The sequence below is a fragment of the Anguilla anguilla genome, chromosome 1, assembly GCF_013347855.1.
Source record: "Anguilla anguilla isolate fAngAng1 chromosome 1, fAngAng1.pri, whole genome shotgun sequence".
NCBI classification, from domain to species: Eukaryota; Metazoa; Chordata; class Actinopteri; order Anguilliformes; family Anguillidae; genus Anguilla; species Anguilla anguilla.
Window position 1 is genome coordinate 74,409,139 of NC_049201.1, and position 17,970 is coordinate 74,427,108.

At 43.6% G+C, this 17,970-nt stretch overlaps 1 protein-coding gene across 2 annotated transcripts; it reads right to left on the minus strand.

Moving 5' to 3' along the window:
• Positions 1 to 2,620: 2,620 nt before the first annotated feature.
• On the minus strand, positions 2,621 to 17,566 carry im:7147486. Of its 2 annotated transcripts, none has more exons than XM_035383558.1 (2): positions 17,447 to 17,566; positions 2,621 to 7,689 (listed from the first exon to the last, which is right to left on the minus strand). In XM_035383558.1, the coding sequence occupies exon 2, from the start codon at positions 7,569 to 7,571 to the stop codon at positions 4,413 to 4,415; it is 3,159 nt and encodes a 1,052-aa protein (XP_035239449.1). In that variant the 5' UTR covers positions 7,572 to 7,689; positions 17,447 to 17,566; the 3' UTR covers positions 2,621 to 4,412. The 2 variants fall into 2 exon arrangements, with proteins under 2 accessions (XP_035239449.1, XP_035239373.1); XM_035383482.1 differs by lacking the exon at positions 17,447 to 17,566 and adding an exon at positions 17,139 to 17,411.
• Between the last annotated feature and the right edge of the window lie 404 nt (positions 17,567 to 17,970).

The window sequence follows — 17,970 nt, forward strand, 5'->3', positions numbered from 1 at the left end:
TTAAAAAGTGACGCGTGATTGTATTACCCGTTGTGTTATGATATACACTCCCACTAGTGGCATGGAGTATATCGTTACCTACCCAGTGCTTTTGGGGACAGCAAAAGCAACTGCAGCTGAGCAACTGCACCGCCTGCTGTCCACAGAACTCTAGCTGCATGAACTAGAAACGAAACGTAGTCAGACGGCTGTCACGGCCCGGAAATAGTATTACTGATGAGCGCCTTGTATTTCCTATGAGTGTTGTAAAAATAAATCGAACTTGCTCCAGCGAAAATTAGGCGCTGAAAGCTCACACTGTGGTAATCAACAGAAGCAGACAATACCAGTTTACATTCTTCCTGGATCAATACATTTTATAGATAGAACAAAAAAGAGAACAACATGAGCAGTCGGTACCTTCAGCGGTACCCTACAGGCTGCAGTTGTATGAATACAACGAGCAAAATGACTCGGTGATGTCTGGCATAGGCAGAGAGGCAAGGAATAGCATTTACAGCACTTTTTATTAACACAATGATACTAATATATTTCCACATTCAGTAGATCACTTGAGCTAGCCACACAGTGCTGAAATCTAAGCAGATTGAATACTTTGTCCCACCAAATGACACTTGACAATGATAGTAAAGCTGCCACATTGATAATACAGTAAAACTGGCTTAGAGAATAGGAACTCTAACATTAACATGTCCGCTGCAGTTGGGCTGATTTTTTCAAAAACTGTTCACACTGGAATACGACTGACAACATTGAGATGGTTACATTAAGGTTAGCTGGGTATTCTTTTCTAAAATATGCATTTGTCAGCCTTATTTTCTTTAAAATATATATCAAGCTACCCCTGTATTATGAACAGGCTAGTATACCTCTGGTTGCTCACAATAGCTAACATAGTAAACATAATTTAGTTGTCGCAACCTAAAAATTACAATGGCAGCCATTGCACTAACGACTGGGTTATTTTCAACCCAGTATTGCCAGGTGCTCCATGAATCTCCGAATCTCCTCCTTTGAAGTAAAGACACTGAACAAAACAATAACAAACCACAATGCAGATGAATACTGTACATTTCAGTAAACCTTAAAATATGGTATATTTTTTATGTAAAAGGTTCACATTACTGTAAAACTATACTGCACTACTCTAAATCTAAAGCCTTTTAAAAGTATTTGTCATGTCCTTCAACCAAACCTGAGATGTGTAATTTCCTGTTCCTGACAGCCCAGTTCAATGTGCCATGACATTGCAACAGGGCAGTAAAAACAAAGAATTTATTTATCAATATTTATTAACTCTACCGTGTGCACTGCTAAGTTTAATGTAAGATCACTGAACATTATAGGATTCATTTTAATATTAAGGGTGAAATATGAATCAAGTGTTTATCTAATCTGCAGTATGTACTAGTTTTAACCTTCGAACAAGACTTTATGGAAGTGGTCTTCAGACTATTCCAACAAAAAGCCATCCATTAACCGTTAGGTGTGTTCTGAAATTTATCCTTGCAGGCTTTGAATGCACAGAAAAATGGAAGTTAACAAGCCTTTACTAGTGCCCATTAAGCATTTACACTCCTCAAATATGCAAGAGTATACATTCCCAGATTGTGTTTTTGCACACTTGGAAACATGACATTGAAGCATACTTTGTCCTCACTCAATTCCTAGCCTTCTCCGCTTACATAAATCAGGAAGTAACTGCACTTAGTGTACTTACGGTTTTTGGAAAGGTGTTAAATTTATCTACCTGTTCTATGCTACTTTGCCACACTGCGGCACAGTCACCAGTATTGGCACAGTCCCACAGTCACTCAGGTACACAAACTAACCAAATTAAAACTAGAGCTTAGTGAAGTGACCCCAAATCAAATCCCAGGAGACACCAATGATGACACCGGAAGTTTGTACAAACAACAATGTTTATTGACCAATATGCACACAGGGAGAACAACCTGAAGGCAGTCAATGAGAACTCTGCAGTATCCATTCCAATACATCCAACGTATATAGGCCCACATGGGAACCACCCGTAACCATGGCAGAAACCAGAAATTATTATTATCCACCATTTGCATTCCTGGACAAAACCTACACCACCCACCACCCTCCACCCCCCCCCTCCCCATCCTAACAAGGGGACAAACCGCAACCAGGTCCCAACCTTCAGGGCAAGCTGACTGTAGAGTCCTGGCACAGTCGTTACAGCATCACTCACTCTTGCAATTGCTAAACAAAGCTATATAAGACTGATATGAGAGACCAGGAGACTGAATACATTCTCAGGAACGTTCCGTCCTGACCCTGTCTGGCATCCCTGTCTCAGCCAGTGTGTGAACCCAGAATACAAGAGTTTCATGTGAAATGAAATACATGACTATTTACAATGTGGAATACATAATGTGTATGAAAGCTGGAATGCATAATGTGTATGAGAAAGATGAAATGTCACGTGTGCTGCTAGATGCACTGCGTTGAGCAGGCGATGCATGCGTAATGTGTTTAAATACATTAGTGATGGTACAAGGGAGTGAACAGATGGGAAAATGAAAGGAATTAACCAGACCACTTTACTGTTCATGCATGACTTTTCATGTTCCCAAGAACATGGCATAATCTGTTCATAAAATGTACCTGTATGTTTTTTTTGTTTTTTTTAAGCCATCGTGTGCACCTAAGTGAGGAAAATGGGAATTTCTGTACACAGCAAGGGTATATAATGTGCCTACAGCTTAAAAATGATGAATGTCTGGTTTTGAATGGAATAACTCCTTAAAAAATAAACTTTCAGATGACAATATCTATGTTTGAACATTGTCTAGTGTTACATCTGTAGACATACACATTTCAGAAAAGATCTGAAAAAGTACTGCACTATAGGAAAGTACGTTTTTAAAAGGCCTTTTTACATGCACCCATTTAAGGCATACAACAAATCAAAAAATCGGTGTAGTAATTCCACAAGTCCCTTATAGTTATCCTGTGTATTTATTTACGAATGTTGCATGATGAATACAGTCATGTTTAACACACTTTACTTACATGTTTACAAGTGTAAAAAAAAATGCAGAACATATATACTATAGATGACATTTTCTAAAAATGTCCTAGTTCATTGACAAAGGACATGATATTAAACCTTTAAATTGTAGAACAGCCATGTTCATTATTCAAAAATGAGTACTTCTGCTTCATCTTCCATGCAATGCGTTTGCTCTTGCATCCCCTCAGGTATGTTATCTAAGTTTCTAAATAGCCTACTTCAACACCATTATTTAACTGACTAGGCTATATACTACACATATTGAACTGTTGTAGAAAGCACACACTTCTGAAATTATGGTTAAATTGCAGACAGGGGTTATCACTAGTCTTCATTTGTAGTTCACATTCCCTTCTCATGGAAACAACGTATACGATATTCTGTTATTAAATTGTGCATCTGCAGCAAATTTCACTCAGTTTCAACAGTTTATTGAGATCAAGACAATGTCTGATTCAACTAATTTTACAAAGCTTTATCAAACTGAGGTTTGGGTGAAACTACCCCTTTCTAATGGACAGATAAAACCACCACTTTTTGACTTAAAAAAACACATTTCAAACATTAATGTGAATATAAATGCACATCTTGCATTTATTTATCAGGCCCATCAATATAGTTATGAACTCAAACCATATACTTTATATATGATAAGAAATGTGGGAAAGTTTGTGCTCAAGGCGCGAGCTTAAAAATGATGCTTGCAGATAAGCTGAAAGGTGTGACATTTGCACATAAAATATGTTTATTTTATCATAATAAATATGATGCTTTGGCCATCCTGGCCATCATCGTGCAACTTAAAACATCACATTTTTAATAATAAACATGTTCTTACTAGTGCTTTGTATGTTTCACTTTACTAACAAGAACATGAAATACAGATCTAAAATGGAATTCAGTTTAACGTCAGCCTACATTAGTTCAAGTAAATTATTGAAGTCTTTTTAATAACTGTAATACAGGAATACACATCACACTGTTCAGTTCGAAACAATGACCATGGAAAAATGGTGTGGGGGGGGGGGGGGGGGGGGTTGGGGCTGGGGGGAAATCACAAATCAAAACTAGACTGCCAAGTGAAAAAAAAAACGCATTCATTGTCCACTGATCGATTTGAACATAGAAATGTCTGAATTGCTGGAATGAACCAGACATTCTCATTTTTTGTTAGTGTGTTTGGTAAAGTAGTCCAAAACACTTTCTGCCTAGGATATTCCCTTTTAGTTTTTTTTTTTAACTTTCCAGGTTTTATGGAAGACAGGGATATTCCCCTTTGTGTGTGTGTGTGTGTGTGTGTGTGTGTGTGGGGGGGGGGGGGATGGGGGAACAAATCTCATCATTAAATGTCTTTTAGCAAAAAAAGTGCTCATAATACTGGCACCCCTCCCACGCTCTCCTGACCTGAACTCTTCTCCTTCACCGTGCGGTGAACCTTCCTTCGGTGGTCTTTCAGTGACGTGAGGCTGGGATAGCTGCGCTGGCACAGCTGACAGTGAAAGGCATTTGGGTGAGTGTGGACCATCAGGTGCTTCTGGAGCCCCTCTACCCCACCAAATGCACGCATGCACACGGGGCATCGAAGGACCTTGTGGGGAGGTTTACAGGCCGGGCTCTGCATGTGAAGCTTGAGGCCGAGTGCGTTGGGCAGCTCCAGCTTGCAGCGCGGACAGCAGTGCTTCTTCTCCGCCGCGGCGTTGCTCCTGCACCTGTTCTTCTTCAGGTGCCTTTGCAGTGACTTGCGATGACTGAAAGTCTGGTTGCACTTTTGGCACGCAGCACGCTGATGTTTGCGAAGGTGGGCCTCGAAGACTGGCCAGGACGTCATGTTCTCACCACAGTCTGGACAGATGTAGGACTCCTGGGCGTGCAACTGCAGGTGCTCAAACAGAAGGCGTGGGCAGGTGAACCCTTCACCACACTCACAAGTTACCTTTCTTGGCAGGACAGACGGCAATGACATAATGCCCCAATCTCCACCAGTGGTTGGTTTTTTGCTGCCTTTTGGTTTTGGAGCTGGTGGCAACACAAACAGCTTCCCCTGGCTGGCTAAATGGTCCTGTTGCAGTGGCATACTGCTCCTCTTTTTTGGGCCAGAGGGGTCTCCGTGCCCATCACCTCTGCCGTTCCTTAGCTGGCAGTTTCTCTGATGCAGAACCAGTGTGTCCCTGTAGCTGAAGCTCTTCCCACACTGGAGACAATCAAAGCTCTGCTTGCCCGGCCAGGCTTTACTGGCTTTCAGTGTCTTCCTCACATTTTGCTGCATCGCCGGCCTTACTCCTAAGGGGCATTTCTTTTGGTGCTGGTGCATGGTGAAGCGCCGAGTATAGCTTTTTCCACAGTGACAGCAGGTGAAACATTTACCGACTCCTTGAAAAGCCTGATTCTGAGAGCTGTTCTGATTTTGTGTAGAATCAATGGATTTCTCAATAATGGATTCCACCACTTCCTCCTCATTATCGTCATCATCATCAGCGCCCTCTGCCTCTATGAGTTGATCAATTTCTGAATCATCTATCGGCACTGTCCACTGTCCCTTTCCCTTCCCTCTCTCTGCACCGCCACTAGCCATTTCGCCTTCTCTCTTGTCCTCTTCCAAATTACCTTGGCGTACAGGTGGAAAACCTTGCGCAGGAAAATCACAGCTTCCCTCCGTCTGTGATGGCGGAGGTTTTGACAGTGTATGTTCGGCTGAATTGTGAGGAAAGGGCATGAACATCTTGGGTGAGCCTGGGTTGACTCCCAAATGAGGACGTTCAGCCTCCAGGCATTGAGGGGACATCACTCCTGTCACAGACCCCACTTCGAAAGCCTCCAATTTGATACCAAGCGGACCTGCAGGTCCCACCCCAACGCTTTTGTGCGTCAGTGACAAATCATCTCCCGCCACTTCATTCTGCTTCTCAGCTGTTTTCAGCTCGCCATCCACTCTCATCCCCATTGCTGGGGACTGGACCCCATCTTTCTTGTGGGATGCAGCAGCCTTGAGGATGGTAGTCATCCCAAGACACTTGTGCTTTTTTAGACCGTATAAGCGAGTATAGCTCTGATTGCAGAGGAAACAGTGATAATTCTTCTTTGTACTGGGGAGGGGGGTGGTCATCTGCAAGGTATTAGCCACCACACTGCCCGGTTGGCTGGAGTGCGCATGAGTGCCCGAGCGAGAGGAGAGCAGAATTCCCACTGAGAAAATATCTTGGGGAGATAAGCTGGAGGTCTGGGGACACAAGTGGTTTTCTGGAATGGCTAATTTACCAATAAGTAGATGACCACAGCGACGGCAGCCATTAACCCTTTCCTTCCTGTGCACAGCATGATGTAGAATCAGGCTGTCCATGTCCTGAAAAATCTTCCGGCAGCGGCCACATTGGTGTCGCCCCTCCATCCCATCCTTGCCACTGCCCAACAGCTTCTGGCGTGTCACAAGCGCAACCACAGGGAGGAAAGTCCTATTCAAATTGACAATGTCATTAGCCATTTTGGTGTGGGGTTTACTTGAAGTGATAAGATTCAAAATGGCAGACGCTTGAGATAAAGCTTTTTTCTTTGCAGCAGATTTGGCCAGCAGTTTTCGGAGCTGACGTACTGAAGTTCCCGAAGGTGATGCAGGCGATGCTTCCACACCTGCCACAGTGCTCACTGCATTTTTGGAGAAAGTATTCCCCTTGGTATGATTCCAAGACATCCGAGCTGGTGGTAAGCGCTTCACCAGTTCTGAAAACAACATCTTTTTCAAAGTTTTCTTGGGTTGCTGGAGGTCTTGCGGTTGGTGTAGCGGGAGAATGCTGCTGGAGGTGGAAACATTTGATGACAGAAAGGGTCCCATTGCCTTGCCTCCAAAGAGCAAGGGTTGATCCTGTGGTGATGTGAAGGCTGGCAATGCACTGAATAACACAGGCTGGGAGACAGGGGCAGTCATGAGCTGCCCTGGGACCAGGGGGGATTTGGTAAAATGAGACAGACGTGTGGTTGGCACTGAAAAATCCTCCCTTCTTTCATTCTCAGGGGCAGTCGCCGTGCCAGTCAGAAGCGGGATGAGCTGGAGTTCAGTAGTGCCTGAATCTGAACCACAAACGGGGCTGAAACCCTGACTAGAGGATGGGTTTGTTTGGTCAAGTGGGCTAGAGACAGTCCCCTTTGTTTCGCATTTGTTTTCCTCATCTACAGAACAGTCCTGAACCTGGAGATCAGAGCTATGGTGTTGTAAACGTTTATGGTCCAACAGAGCGCCATGGCGTTGGAACTGTTCTCCACACTCACATATGAAACTGGATGAAGAGGTAGGGAGGGCTCCACAACGATGCTGATTCATGAGCTCCTTATTGGCAAACACGATGCTGCAGTGGGTGCAGGAGATCCCTGGCGGGCTTAAGGGTGGCTGAAGCTTGTCCAGTGGGTTTCCATCATTGGCATGTGAGGCCTGGTGGACCAGTAAAGAGGACAGCCCTGAGAATGTGGCCGCACAAGCCACACAGCGATAGGTCCTGGTCGGCAGGTCGCCAGTTCTGGTGTTCTGAAGTCCCAACATGGTTACAGATCTAAAACAGAGACTGGGATCTTTGATGTCAAAATGTTTCTTCTGTTATCCTGAAGCAAGTGTGATCAGATAAGCTGAATGGCCAAGGAAGGAGGGTGTCCAGTAAACACTGTATAGACAGGGAAAGAAAACAAAGATGTTAAGGTTGATCTTAGCTAGAGTTGCCAACATTGTCTAAGCCCATCACAAAACCAGAGAAACTTAACTTCTGAGGAAAATTAAAAAACATCTATTCAAGTCTCCTACACAAACACCTACAAGTGTCATCTCATTTCATCTTCAATCTCTACACCTCATCCAGATCTCTCCACTCCACAACCTTGGGGTGGCTGTCCCTCCTCACAGTCACACTGCTCATCTGCACTGCCGACCAAAAAAACTTCCCGTGATGGTCAGGACAATTACTGTCCTTCTTCAGACTGCATCTCGGTTCCCTTCTCACACCCATTCTCACACACTTGTAACTTTTGTACTAGTTGAGGTTATGGTATTTATTTTAAATGGCTTCAGGTATTTATTTATTTTTGATAAGTTTCTAAATATTATCAAATGGCAACATACTAATACACAACAACCAATTCAAAACCCTTGTGCAGGGGCAAAACAACTGGTGGTGCAGAATGTGCAGCTGCAATAGGGCACCCCCTAACACCAGCCATTGCCTTTGTCGAGTGCTACTGCTGAGTTAAACTACTAAAACCCAATCTTATTACAGAACTGTAAAAACCACAAAACGTAAAGACAGATAATGTTCATGGATCAAGATGGCGCCGCGGATGGCTGCCTCGGTGTGTTGGTGCGCATTGTTTTGCCTTGTTTTGTTTGTAAATTCAGTGTTTTGCGATAGCATCCGGAACTCTTTCACCAGGGAAGAGCTCATGAATATCAGGGTAACAACTCCTGTGGATTTATTTCCGAACATTCTCATCACATCTGCGGAATTACTGGTCACTTTTGTCAAAGGTACGCTCACCCTTGTTCACGCAGTGAAACGCCGGAGGAGAGGGAAACGTGCCGGTGCGCTCGTTCGTCTCCGCAGACGCGGTCTACGCACTCCGTTACCGGGAATATTTCTATCTAACGTGCGATCGCTGTGCAATAAACTGGACGAACTCCAGCTACTGGTGGAGAAAAACAGAGACTTTTCAACATCTTCCGTTTTGTGCTTCACGGAAACTTGGCTGTGTGGATCGATACCGGACTCTGCGCTGCAGCTGGCAGGCTTTCAGCTATTCAGAGCGGATCGCGACACAGAGCGCTCCGGCAAAATGAAAGGTGGAGGTATTTGTTTTTATACAAACAGTGGCTGGTGTAAAGATGTTACAGTGATTATGCAGCACTGTTCTCCTGTTCTGGAAACTTTTTTCATCAACTGCAAACCCTTCTACTCCCCCCGCGAGTTCGCTTCATTCATTCTGGTCGGTGTTTACATTCCACCGCAAGCCCTCGTGCAGGAGGCACAGCGTACGCTCGCCGACCAGATACTGTGTGTGGAGCGGACAAACCCGGACTCTTTCGTTATCGTCCTCGGCGACTTTAACAAAGGGAATCTCAGCCACGAACTGCCTAAATACCACCAGTTGATTAAATGCCCGACCAGAGAGGAGAACACTTTAGATCACTGCTACAGTACAATCAACCGTGCCTATCACGCCGTCCCCCGCGCTGCACTGGGACACTCTGACCACATCATAGTCCACCTGATTCCTGCATACAGGCAGAAATTAAAACTCTGCAAACCTGTTGTGAGGACATCTAAGAAGTGGACCAGTGAAGCTATGGAGGATCTTCGCACGTGCTTGGACTGCACTGACTGGGATGTTTTCAGGACTGCTACCATCAGTCTGGATGAGTACACAGAGGCTGTGACATCATACATCAGCTTCTGTGAGGACAGCTGTGTACCATCACGCACCAGGGTTATCTACAACAACGACAAACCCTGGTTTACAGCTAAACTCAGACAGCTAAGGCTGGCAAAGGAGGAAGCATTTAGGAGTGGGGACAAGGACCAGTTTAAAGAGTCTAAATACAGGTTTAGCAAGGCGGTGAGAGATGCTAAACGACTGTACTCTGAGAAACTCCAACAGCAGTTCTCAGAAAACAACTCGGCCTCTGTCTGGAAGGGCCTCAGACAGATCACCAACTACAAACCGAAAGCCCCCCACTCCACTAATGACTTGCGCCTGGCCAACGACCTGAATGAGTTTTACTGCCGATTTGAAAGACAATGGGACAGTCCTGACACCATCCCCCGTGAACCCATTCACCAGCTCCAGACCACCAGCTCCTCCTCCCCCATCTCAGCAGGAGCCCGGGCCTCTCTACAATCACCCACCTCAGAGGCCCCCTCCCCCTCCCCTATCACAATGACGACTCTCTCCCTCCTGGAGAGGGACGTTAACAGACTATTCAAGAGACAGAACCCCCGCAAAGCAGCTGGACCAGACTCTGTCTCTCCCTCCACCCTGAAGCACTGTGCCGATCAGCTGTCTCCGGTGTTCACAGACATTTTTAACACCTCACTGGAGACATGCCACGTACCAGCCTGCTTCAAGACCTCTACCATTATCCCCGTCCCCAAAAAAACAAGGACCGCAGGACTCAATGACTACAGACCCGTCGCCCTGACCTCTGTGGTAATGAAGTCTTTTGAGCGCCTTGTACTGTCCCACCTCAAAACCATCACGGACCCACTCCTGGACCCCCTGCAGTTCGCATACAGAGCCAACAGGTCTGTGGACGATGCTGTAAACATGGCCCTCCACTTCATCCTCCAGCACCTGGACACTGCAGGAACCTATGTCAGGATCCTGTTTGTAGACTTCAGCTCCGCCTTCAATACCATCATCCCGGCTCTACTACAGGACAAGCTTTCCCAGCTGCACGTGCCTGACTGCACCTGCAGGTGGATCACCGACTTCCTGTCTGACAGGAAGCAGCACGTGAAGCTGGGGAAACACGTCTCCGACTCCCGGACCATCAGCACCGGCTCCCCTCAAGGCTGCGTCCTTTCTCCTCTACTCTTCTCCCTGTATACCAATAGCTGCACCTCCAGTCATCAGTCAGTCAAGCTCCTGAAGTTTGCAGACGACACCACTCTCATTGGACTCATCTCTGGTGGGGATGAGTCTGCCTACAGGAGAGAGATTGAACATCTGGTGTCCTGGTGCAGCCATAACAACCTGGAGCTCAACGCCCTAAAGACAGTAGAGATGGTAGTGGACTTCAGAAGGAACGCAGCCCCACCCGCCCCCATCACCCTGCATGACTCCCCAGTCGACACTGTGGAGTCCTTCTGCTTCCTGGGCACCATCATCACCCAGGACCTCAAGTGGGAGCTGAACATCACCTCCCTCACCAAGAAGGCTCAGCAGAGGATGTACTTCCTGCGGCAGCTGAAGAAGTTCAACCTGCCAATGACAATGATGGTGCACTTCTACACTGCCATCATTGAGTCCATCCTCACCTCCTCCATCACCATCTGGTACGCTGCTGCCACTGCCAAGGACAAGGGCAGACTGCAGCGTATCATTCGCGCCGCTGAGAGGGTGATTGGCTGCAATCTGCCATCCCTCCAGGACCTGCACACCTCCAGGGCCCTGAGGCGGGCAGGAAAGATTGTGGCCGACCCCTCCCACCCTGGACACAAACTCTTCCAAACACTCCCCTCCGGCAGGAGGCTGCGGTCCATCAGGACCAAAACCTCACGTCATAAGAACAGTTTTTTCCCGACTGCAGCTGGCCTTATCAACAAGGCCCGGGACCCCCACTGATGCCACTGTCACTGCACTGTTATCCTGACCCCCACGGACATCAACAGACAGCACCTGTACTTAAAATCCACTTTATCCCCTTGCACTATTGTTATTGTTGCACTATGTTTATGTTATGTTATGTTATGTCTGTTATGTTTTTTACTGCACTATTTCTTACTCTATTTATCTTATCTTATTTTATGTTCACTGTTACGCACCACCTGACCAAAACAAATTCCTTGTATGTGTAAACCTACTTGGCAATAAACCCGATTCTGATTCTGATTCTGATTCTGATTCTGTTCACATTGGTTTTTCAACAGTTCACAGGAAGCAGGTGGCACACTGACAGACAAAAGGCAGAAAATCAAATCTGTCGGCCTGTATACTAACATCAGCCAGCTCTCCATCAAGGTGAATCAGCACAGATTATCCGGAGTTATTAGTTGAAAATTTGATTTATATCCTTAAGAGATCATAGCGTATACACAGCTAGGTATGAACACAGTTTGCAGACAAGTTCTGCTGAAAGCGTGATACAAGATATGTTATCCCAAATAGGAGAAACAGGTATGTTGGAAATATCACATGCTTTATAAAAGTTCTAAATCTTTTAGTCTACTGTCAATATACTGTACAGAGCACCTAACCCTACAGTATGAATAGTCTCTTTGAGAAAATGTTTGAATCTTAAGCAGTGCGCCCAGTGGTGAGTACATGTTATCTGACTAATACTGGGCTGTGTCTGTCGTCACAGCTATGTGCTAATACATCTTAATGGACAGCAGGCTGATGTTAGGGCCGATCAATTGAATTTCCTTTTATGGTTTTTGGGTCACTCCAGCAAAATTCAATCAGGATTTCTGTATTTTATAGGCCTGTTTCCAGCTTTCCTCATACTTCCTTCAGGCAATCTTGGTACATTAAAATAAATAAAACATTTTTTTAAGGCATGGTATTATGCATATGGGGCATGCCCCACCAAGCCATGACTTGGCAGATAAGTATTGAGATGGCAGGAATGCTAACAGATACAGGGGTCTAAAGATGCTTCAAAATGTCAGCCAGTTTGGAGAGTTTTTGCCTGTTTGTTTTATTTAGAGCCATGTCGGCATCTAAGGCCATTTCAATATATAGAAAGTAGAAATCGATCAACAGAAAACCAGAAAATTAAATAAAACCTATAAAAGATGTTTCAAATGTACTTGTGATAAAAGCTCTAAAATTCTTTCAGGGGACACCTTGTTAAAAACATCTTTCATGGAACTTTCTGAATAAAGCTGTTGTCTTGTGGCATTAAAGGCAGGGCAGTTCAGTAAAATGTGCTTGATAGTCAAGGGAATGCTGCAGGAGTCGCATGATGGTGGTTCTTCACCCTTTAATAAAAAGGCATGGGTAAGTCTTGAGTGACCTATCCAACACCTTGTAACAACAATTTGGTCCCATCAGCTTACTGACTTTTTGTTATGTGTCAAATCCAAGTTAATGTTGGGTTTTCTTAGATCCCAGGGGGGAATGGAACAAAAATACATCTGGGTCAAGATGTCAGGATTAATGTCCAAATGTTCTAAATGGGGTTTGATGCGCAGCCCAAAAGGGCGAATATACTTGGGTCTGGCCTTGTACAAGGGTGAATACTGGGGGTGGAAAACTGGAGAGTAAGCTGGGTTGCATTTGTTGGTCTTCAGCTTGACTGCGTACTGAAGAGCGAGTTTCAAGCGCCTGTTGTTGAGTGAAGGTTCATTGGAGTTCGGAGAGTTAACATTGTGATTGTACATAAGGATGTGAATGAAATAAAAATCTGAACATAGCCAGAAGAACACAAAATTAGTAAAATTTTGTCCAAAATATGAATGTAGCACATATAAACATATAAAATTAGATCAAAAATCTTTCAGAAAGAAAAGTCACACGTGGGCATTATCGTACACTCATGGCACATTCATAAATAAAGCATAGTGATATAATGCTGTTATGTGTGCCAGGTCATCATCCTTATGGATTTCCTTCATGGTTAAAATCTATTTATTCTTAATCCTGATTACGGTCCATATCTTCATGCAATACACTCTTTGGATGCAGGCAAGAGAGCGACATTTCACAATTTAAAAATGGTGCCTCTGTAAAAGGTGGCCATTTTGGATGACCGTTGATAATTTATTTTGCAATAATTATTTTGTATCTGGAGCTCTAGCTTCAGTTTTAGCCTTTACAGATATGTAAGGAATAAGCAGATTACAAATTAAGGGATTCTGAAGAACAGGCATGACAGCCAAGTCAATTTACAGTGAAATGAATCTTTTGGCAAATACAAACTTTTCACTTAAAACATATTTTGTTATTAATATACCATTTAGGCCTGTGTGATGAAGAAGGAGAGTGTGTGTCATGTGATGGGATGTGATGGGATGGGGTGGGCCCCCCCAAAAATATTATGCACCAGGGCCCATGACAAATTTGTTACGCCACGGCCTTGGTGCTAGCTCTTCAGGTAGCTATACATCAGTTATGAAAACAGCAACGATAAAAAGCAAAAATATAGCTGCAAGCGACGATTCTGGGGTTCAAGCCAACACGGACCATTAGAAGGTGAAAGCTGCGAAGTGCAATAAGAACTAGTCAGAATTAGAGTAATAGTCAAGTCTATTTATACATACAAGGAATCTGACTTGACAAATATGTTCATTCTCAATGAATGAATGAAAAGGTTTAATTGTACAACAAACTAACAGTAGCATAGGACCATCATCATGATGTCATACAAGAACTATAAGAAAAATAGTCATCATATCATACAAGAACTAAATAAATAAATGACGGTTTGATTGTGTCTGCATGAAAACTATTTAATGATAAGTATTGGGTTTGGGAAAAGGGAGCCTTCAACAGACTTGTAATTAATGGCTATATTTCGGTTTGTAATTGTTATTTATTTTACTGGTACACTTGAGGTGCCACATACCAATATAGCCTATACTCAAGCTAAATCCAGTTATAATTTACATTCTTGAATGGTCATTTTTAGATTTGAAGCACCTTTATGACCGGCAATGTCACTAACTCACTCAGTCAATAACTGAGTCAGTAATTCAGTCAGTTAATTAATGGTTCTTGAGGCAAATTTGTAAAGTGAGGATGTCTGTAGCAAGTTTTGTGTAAATCAGACTCACGGCATAAGAGTTATGACTTTCAACCTTTGCTCGTAGACTGGTGGCGCCCCCTATTGGGAGATTTCAAAATAGTTTTACACACGTGGTTGAATAGTGTTATGAAACATATCCTGCGAGTTTTGTAATGACTGGACAAACAATTTTTGATTTATAGTCTGATTTGTGTTATGCCACGCATATTTTTTGCATTTGTAGCACCCCCTAGTGGTCAATTTGAATGAAACTTTCAGGGTATGTTTCGGGTACTTATGTGGACATATCCTGCAAGTTTTGTGATGATTGGCCCAACGATTCTTGACTTTGGTCTATTTATGTGCTGAGTCACACCCTTTTGAAGTTCATTGGTCAGTATCTTCAAAATGCAATAAGATATCAACAAGTATGTGGCAACATAGCTCAGGAGGTTAGAGCGATTGTCTGGCAGTCGGAGGTTTGCCGGTTCGATCCCCCCCCCAGGCGTGCTGAAGTGTCCCTGAGCAAGACACCTAACCCCTAAATGCTCTGGTGAATGAGAGGCATCAATTGTAAAGCACTTTGGATAAAAGCGCTATATAAATGCAGTCCATTTTACCATTAACCATTTTGATAACTATTGATAAGCTTGGTCCAGTAATGATCCACAGAAAATTTGGTAGCAATCGGACCTACGGTTTAGGAGATGTCAAAAATGTGTTTTTCAAAAAATTATGGCGGAAAATCTAGTAGACGGACTTTTGTGGTTCTTGAGAGTTAGGATAGATGGATGTCTGTAGCAAGTTTCGTGTAAATCGGACTCACGGCGTAGGAGTTATGACTTTTCAAAGTTCAAAATTTGGTGCTTTAATTATAGCACCCCCGTCTGGCCGATTGGGGTCATATTGCTTGTGCAACACTTACAAACAACTTCCAATTAATGGGCAGAATTTCATGTCTCTATCATTTACCATCTCACGGGAATTTGTGCAAACATTTCTGAAGGAGATTAATAATAAACCAGCACAAAAGCAAAAACAATAGGGCAGTGGTGTCAAACTCGTTGCCATGGAGGGCCGTGTGTATGCAGGTTTTCATTCCAGCCTCAGATCTTGATTATATAATTAGTTAAATTATTTGCTGAATTAGGGATGCAGGTTTGTGCACAATGGTGACCCGACGTCTATGGTGACCCGCATTGTCTAAATAAAAATTTTCTTATATTCTGTGCTTCAATGCAGTTAAACGCATATGGCTGAATGAGTAATTGGACTCAATTAAGGCAGCATTAATTGGTTGGAATGAAAACCTGCATACACACGGCCCTCCATGGCAACGAGTTTGACACCACTGCAATAGGGTTTCAGACCTTCGGGCTGGAACCCCTAATAAACCAGCACACCAGCACACCCATAAACATATGTGCTGTGATTGGCCTATATTTCTACTTCAGCCAACGAGAAATGAGTGCTAAATTAAGTTCAGTCAAAAACACTGCTCTCTGGAACATGCCAGCTAGCTGTCAGCACAACTACTACGCTGCAACAGGAACTAGGCTAGAATATTGAGCTTCAATTAAACCAAACGCATGCCCGTTCCCAGTTAAGGGTGGCTAATCATTTGATTGATCAACTTGGTTAGCAAGCCCACGTGCAGTAGTTTGTTTTGAACGGGAGGTATTTAAGCCAAAGGCCACCTAAACATACGGATTTAAACAAACTTCATAGGTACTTAGCTGCTCTAGAGTGAGAGCATCTATTATCGACAATCCGAGGGAGGTCTGTATTAATATAACAATGTTAATATAACATTTAGTTATAGTCGGCTAATACAGCCTTATTTACTATACCAACTTTAAGACAAGCAACACGCTCAGAATTCATCGCGACCCATTAAATGAAATGGCGCAGACGTTGCTTCATAATTTCAAACTGCTTTCCTAACTGCTATTTTGCGTCCTGCGACTTCGGTTAAAATAGTGAATATTTACGGATTCCTAGACGTGCTGATAGCGACCGCCCTTTTTAATATTAACCTCAAATACGCAAGACAGGACATTTACTCAGTATGCTAGCAAATGTATGTCAAGTTCCGTTCATTTATATGGAGTGGTCGACACACGTCCCCTTAGCAACCAAAAGCTAGCGCCGGACCAGCTCTGACTTATTTGCCGGCACAGAAAAAAATCGCGAAAGTACTGACAAAATAACCACTGGAGGAGAACAAAGACATCTTTTCCTACATAACTGGGCACAGGTTGTTACCGATATTTCGCCTATTTCATATATAGGTGCAAATAAGTTTACGTTTTCCTGTCTGTCGAATGAAGGTGGTCGATAATACGTGCTCTCACTCTAACAATAACCAAACACAGCTAGGAAACCAGCATGCTAGCTAATGGAAAGGTAGCTAGATGTTAGTAGGATGTGATTTTTTTTAAAAAAAAGGAATGCAAACTTTAAATTCGCAAAAGCTGTTAGTGCTCCCAGCTGGAGTCTGTAGATCTAATGTAGCCTACCAAGGTTTGCTAGCATGTAACATTAACTTGCTACATCTCGTAAGCGTTTACTTATGACTGCCTAAGCGTTTTCCCCGCGATATATCGAGGTAACTATCGACCAATTGAACAAATGTATTTTTCAAGATTATTTTGCAGTGAAAACAAAATCAGTACATACCAAATGTGTCTTGTTGGCAAGCTAACTAGCCAGCTACCTATTTTAGTGTTTTTGTTCCGCTTGTATCTTCTGCTCTGTTGCGATGCATGCCAGTTTTGTTTGAACTGGGTGCCAGATAGAAGAAAAACTGATATCTGGTGTGTCCCAGAATTGTCTAACTAGCGAGTTAGCTAGCTATTATTCTCAAACCATGCTTTGTAAAGATCAGAGAGCGGTTCTGTGGTGACGATTCGGAATAACCAGCGGGCGAATGAACTGCATTTCCGCGCCCAGATTTTCTTTGCAATACATGATAATAATATACCTACCGCCTAGCGTTCGGAGGACGAGCCTTGCGTCTGAATTTCTGAAATGAATTTCAATTGCCCTCGTGTGGATGGTGTGGATGGTGTGGGCTGCGGAGCTATCACACAGTCTATCTCGCTTTCACGTCGCAACAGGCACATGCGCACATTAATGTTGAGGGGTCTTTGATAATATTCTCAAAAACCATGTCTATGACGATGTGAAAGGTACCAGATATAGATTTTAACAGCCAGCCAATGTTACGGACATCGACGAACACGTACCAAAGCGGAGTAAATATGTTCCATAAAGAGGTAATGCACATGAAAGTCCTTCGTCATCTATCACAAAGGGGGAGCCAAAGAATTGGCAAGTAGCCTAAAATAGATGGACGATGACCTACACAAATCATGTCCAAAAACAGTTAACACCATTAAGCACAGTAAGACCAGTAATTTTGTTTCAGACATCTTGAACAGTTGAAAATGCCGAACAACCAATGAACCCACAAAAGAAAAGAAAACACTTCAATGAAAATGTCCAACTC

Excerpts from the sequence above, each read along its gene's own strand:
- im:7147486 (XM_035383558.1), bottom strand. The coding sequence starts at position 7,571 with ATGTTGGGACTTCAGAACACCAGAACTGGCGACCTGCCGACCAGGACC.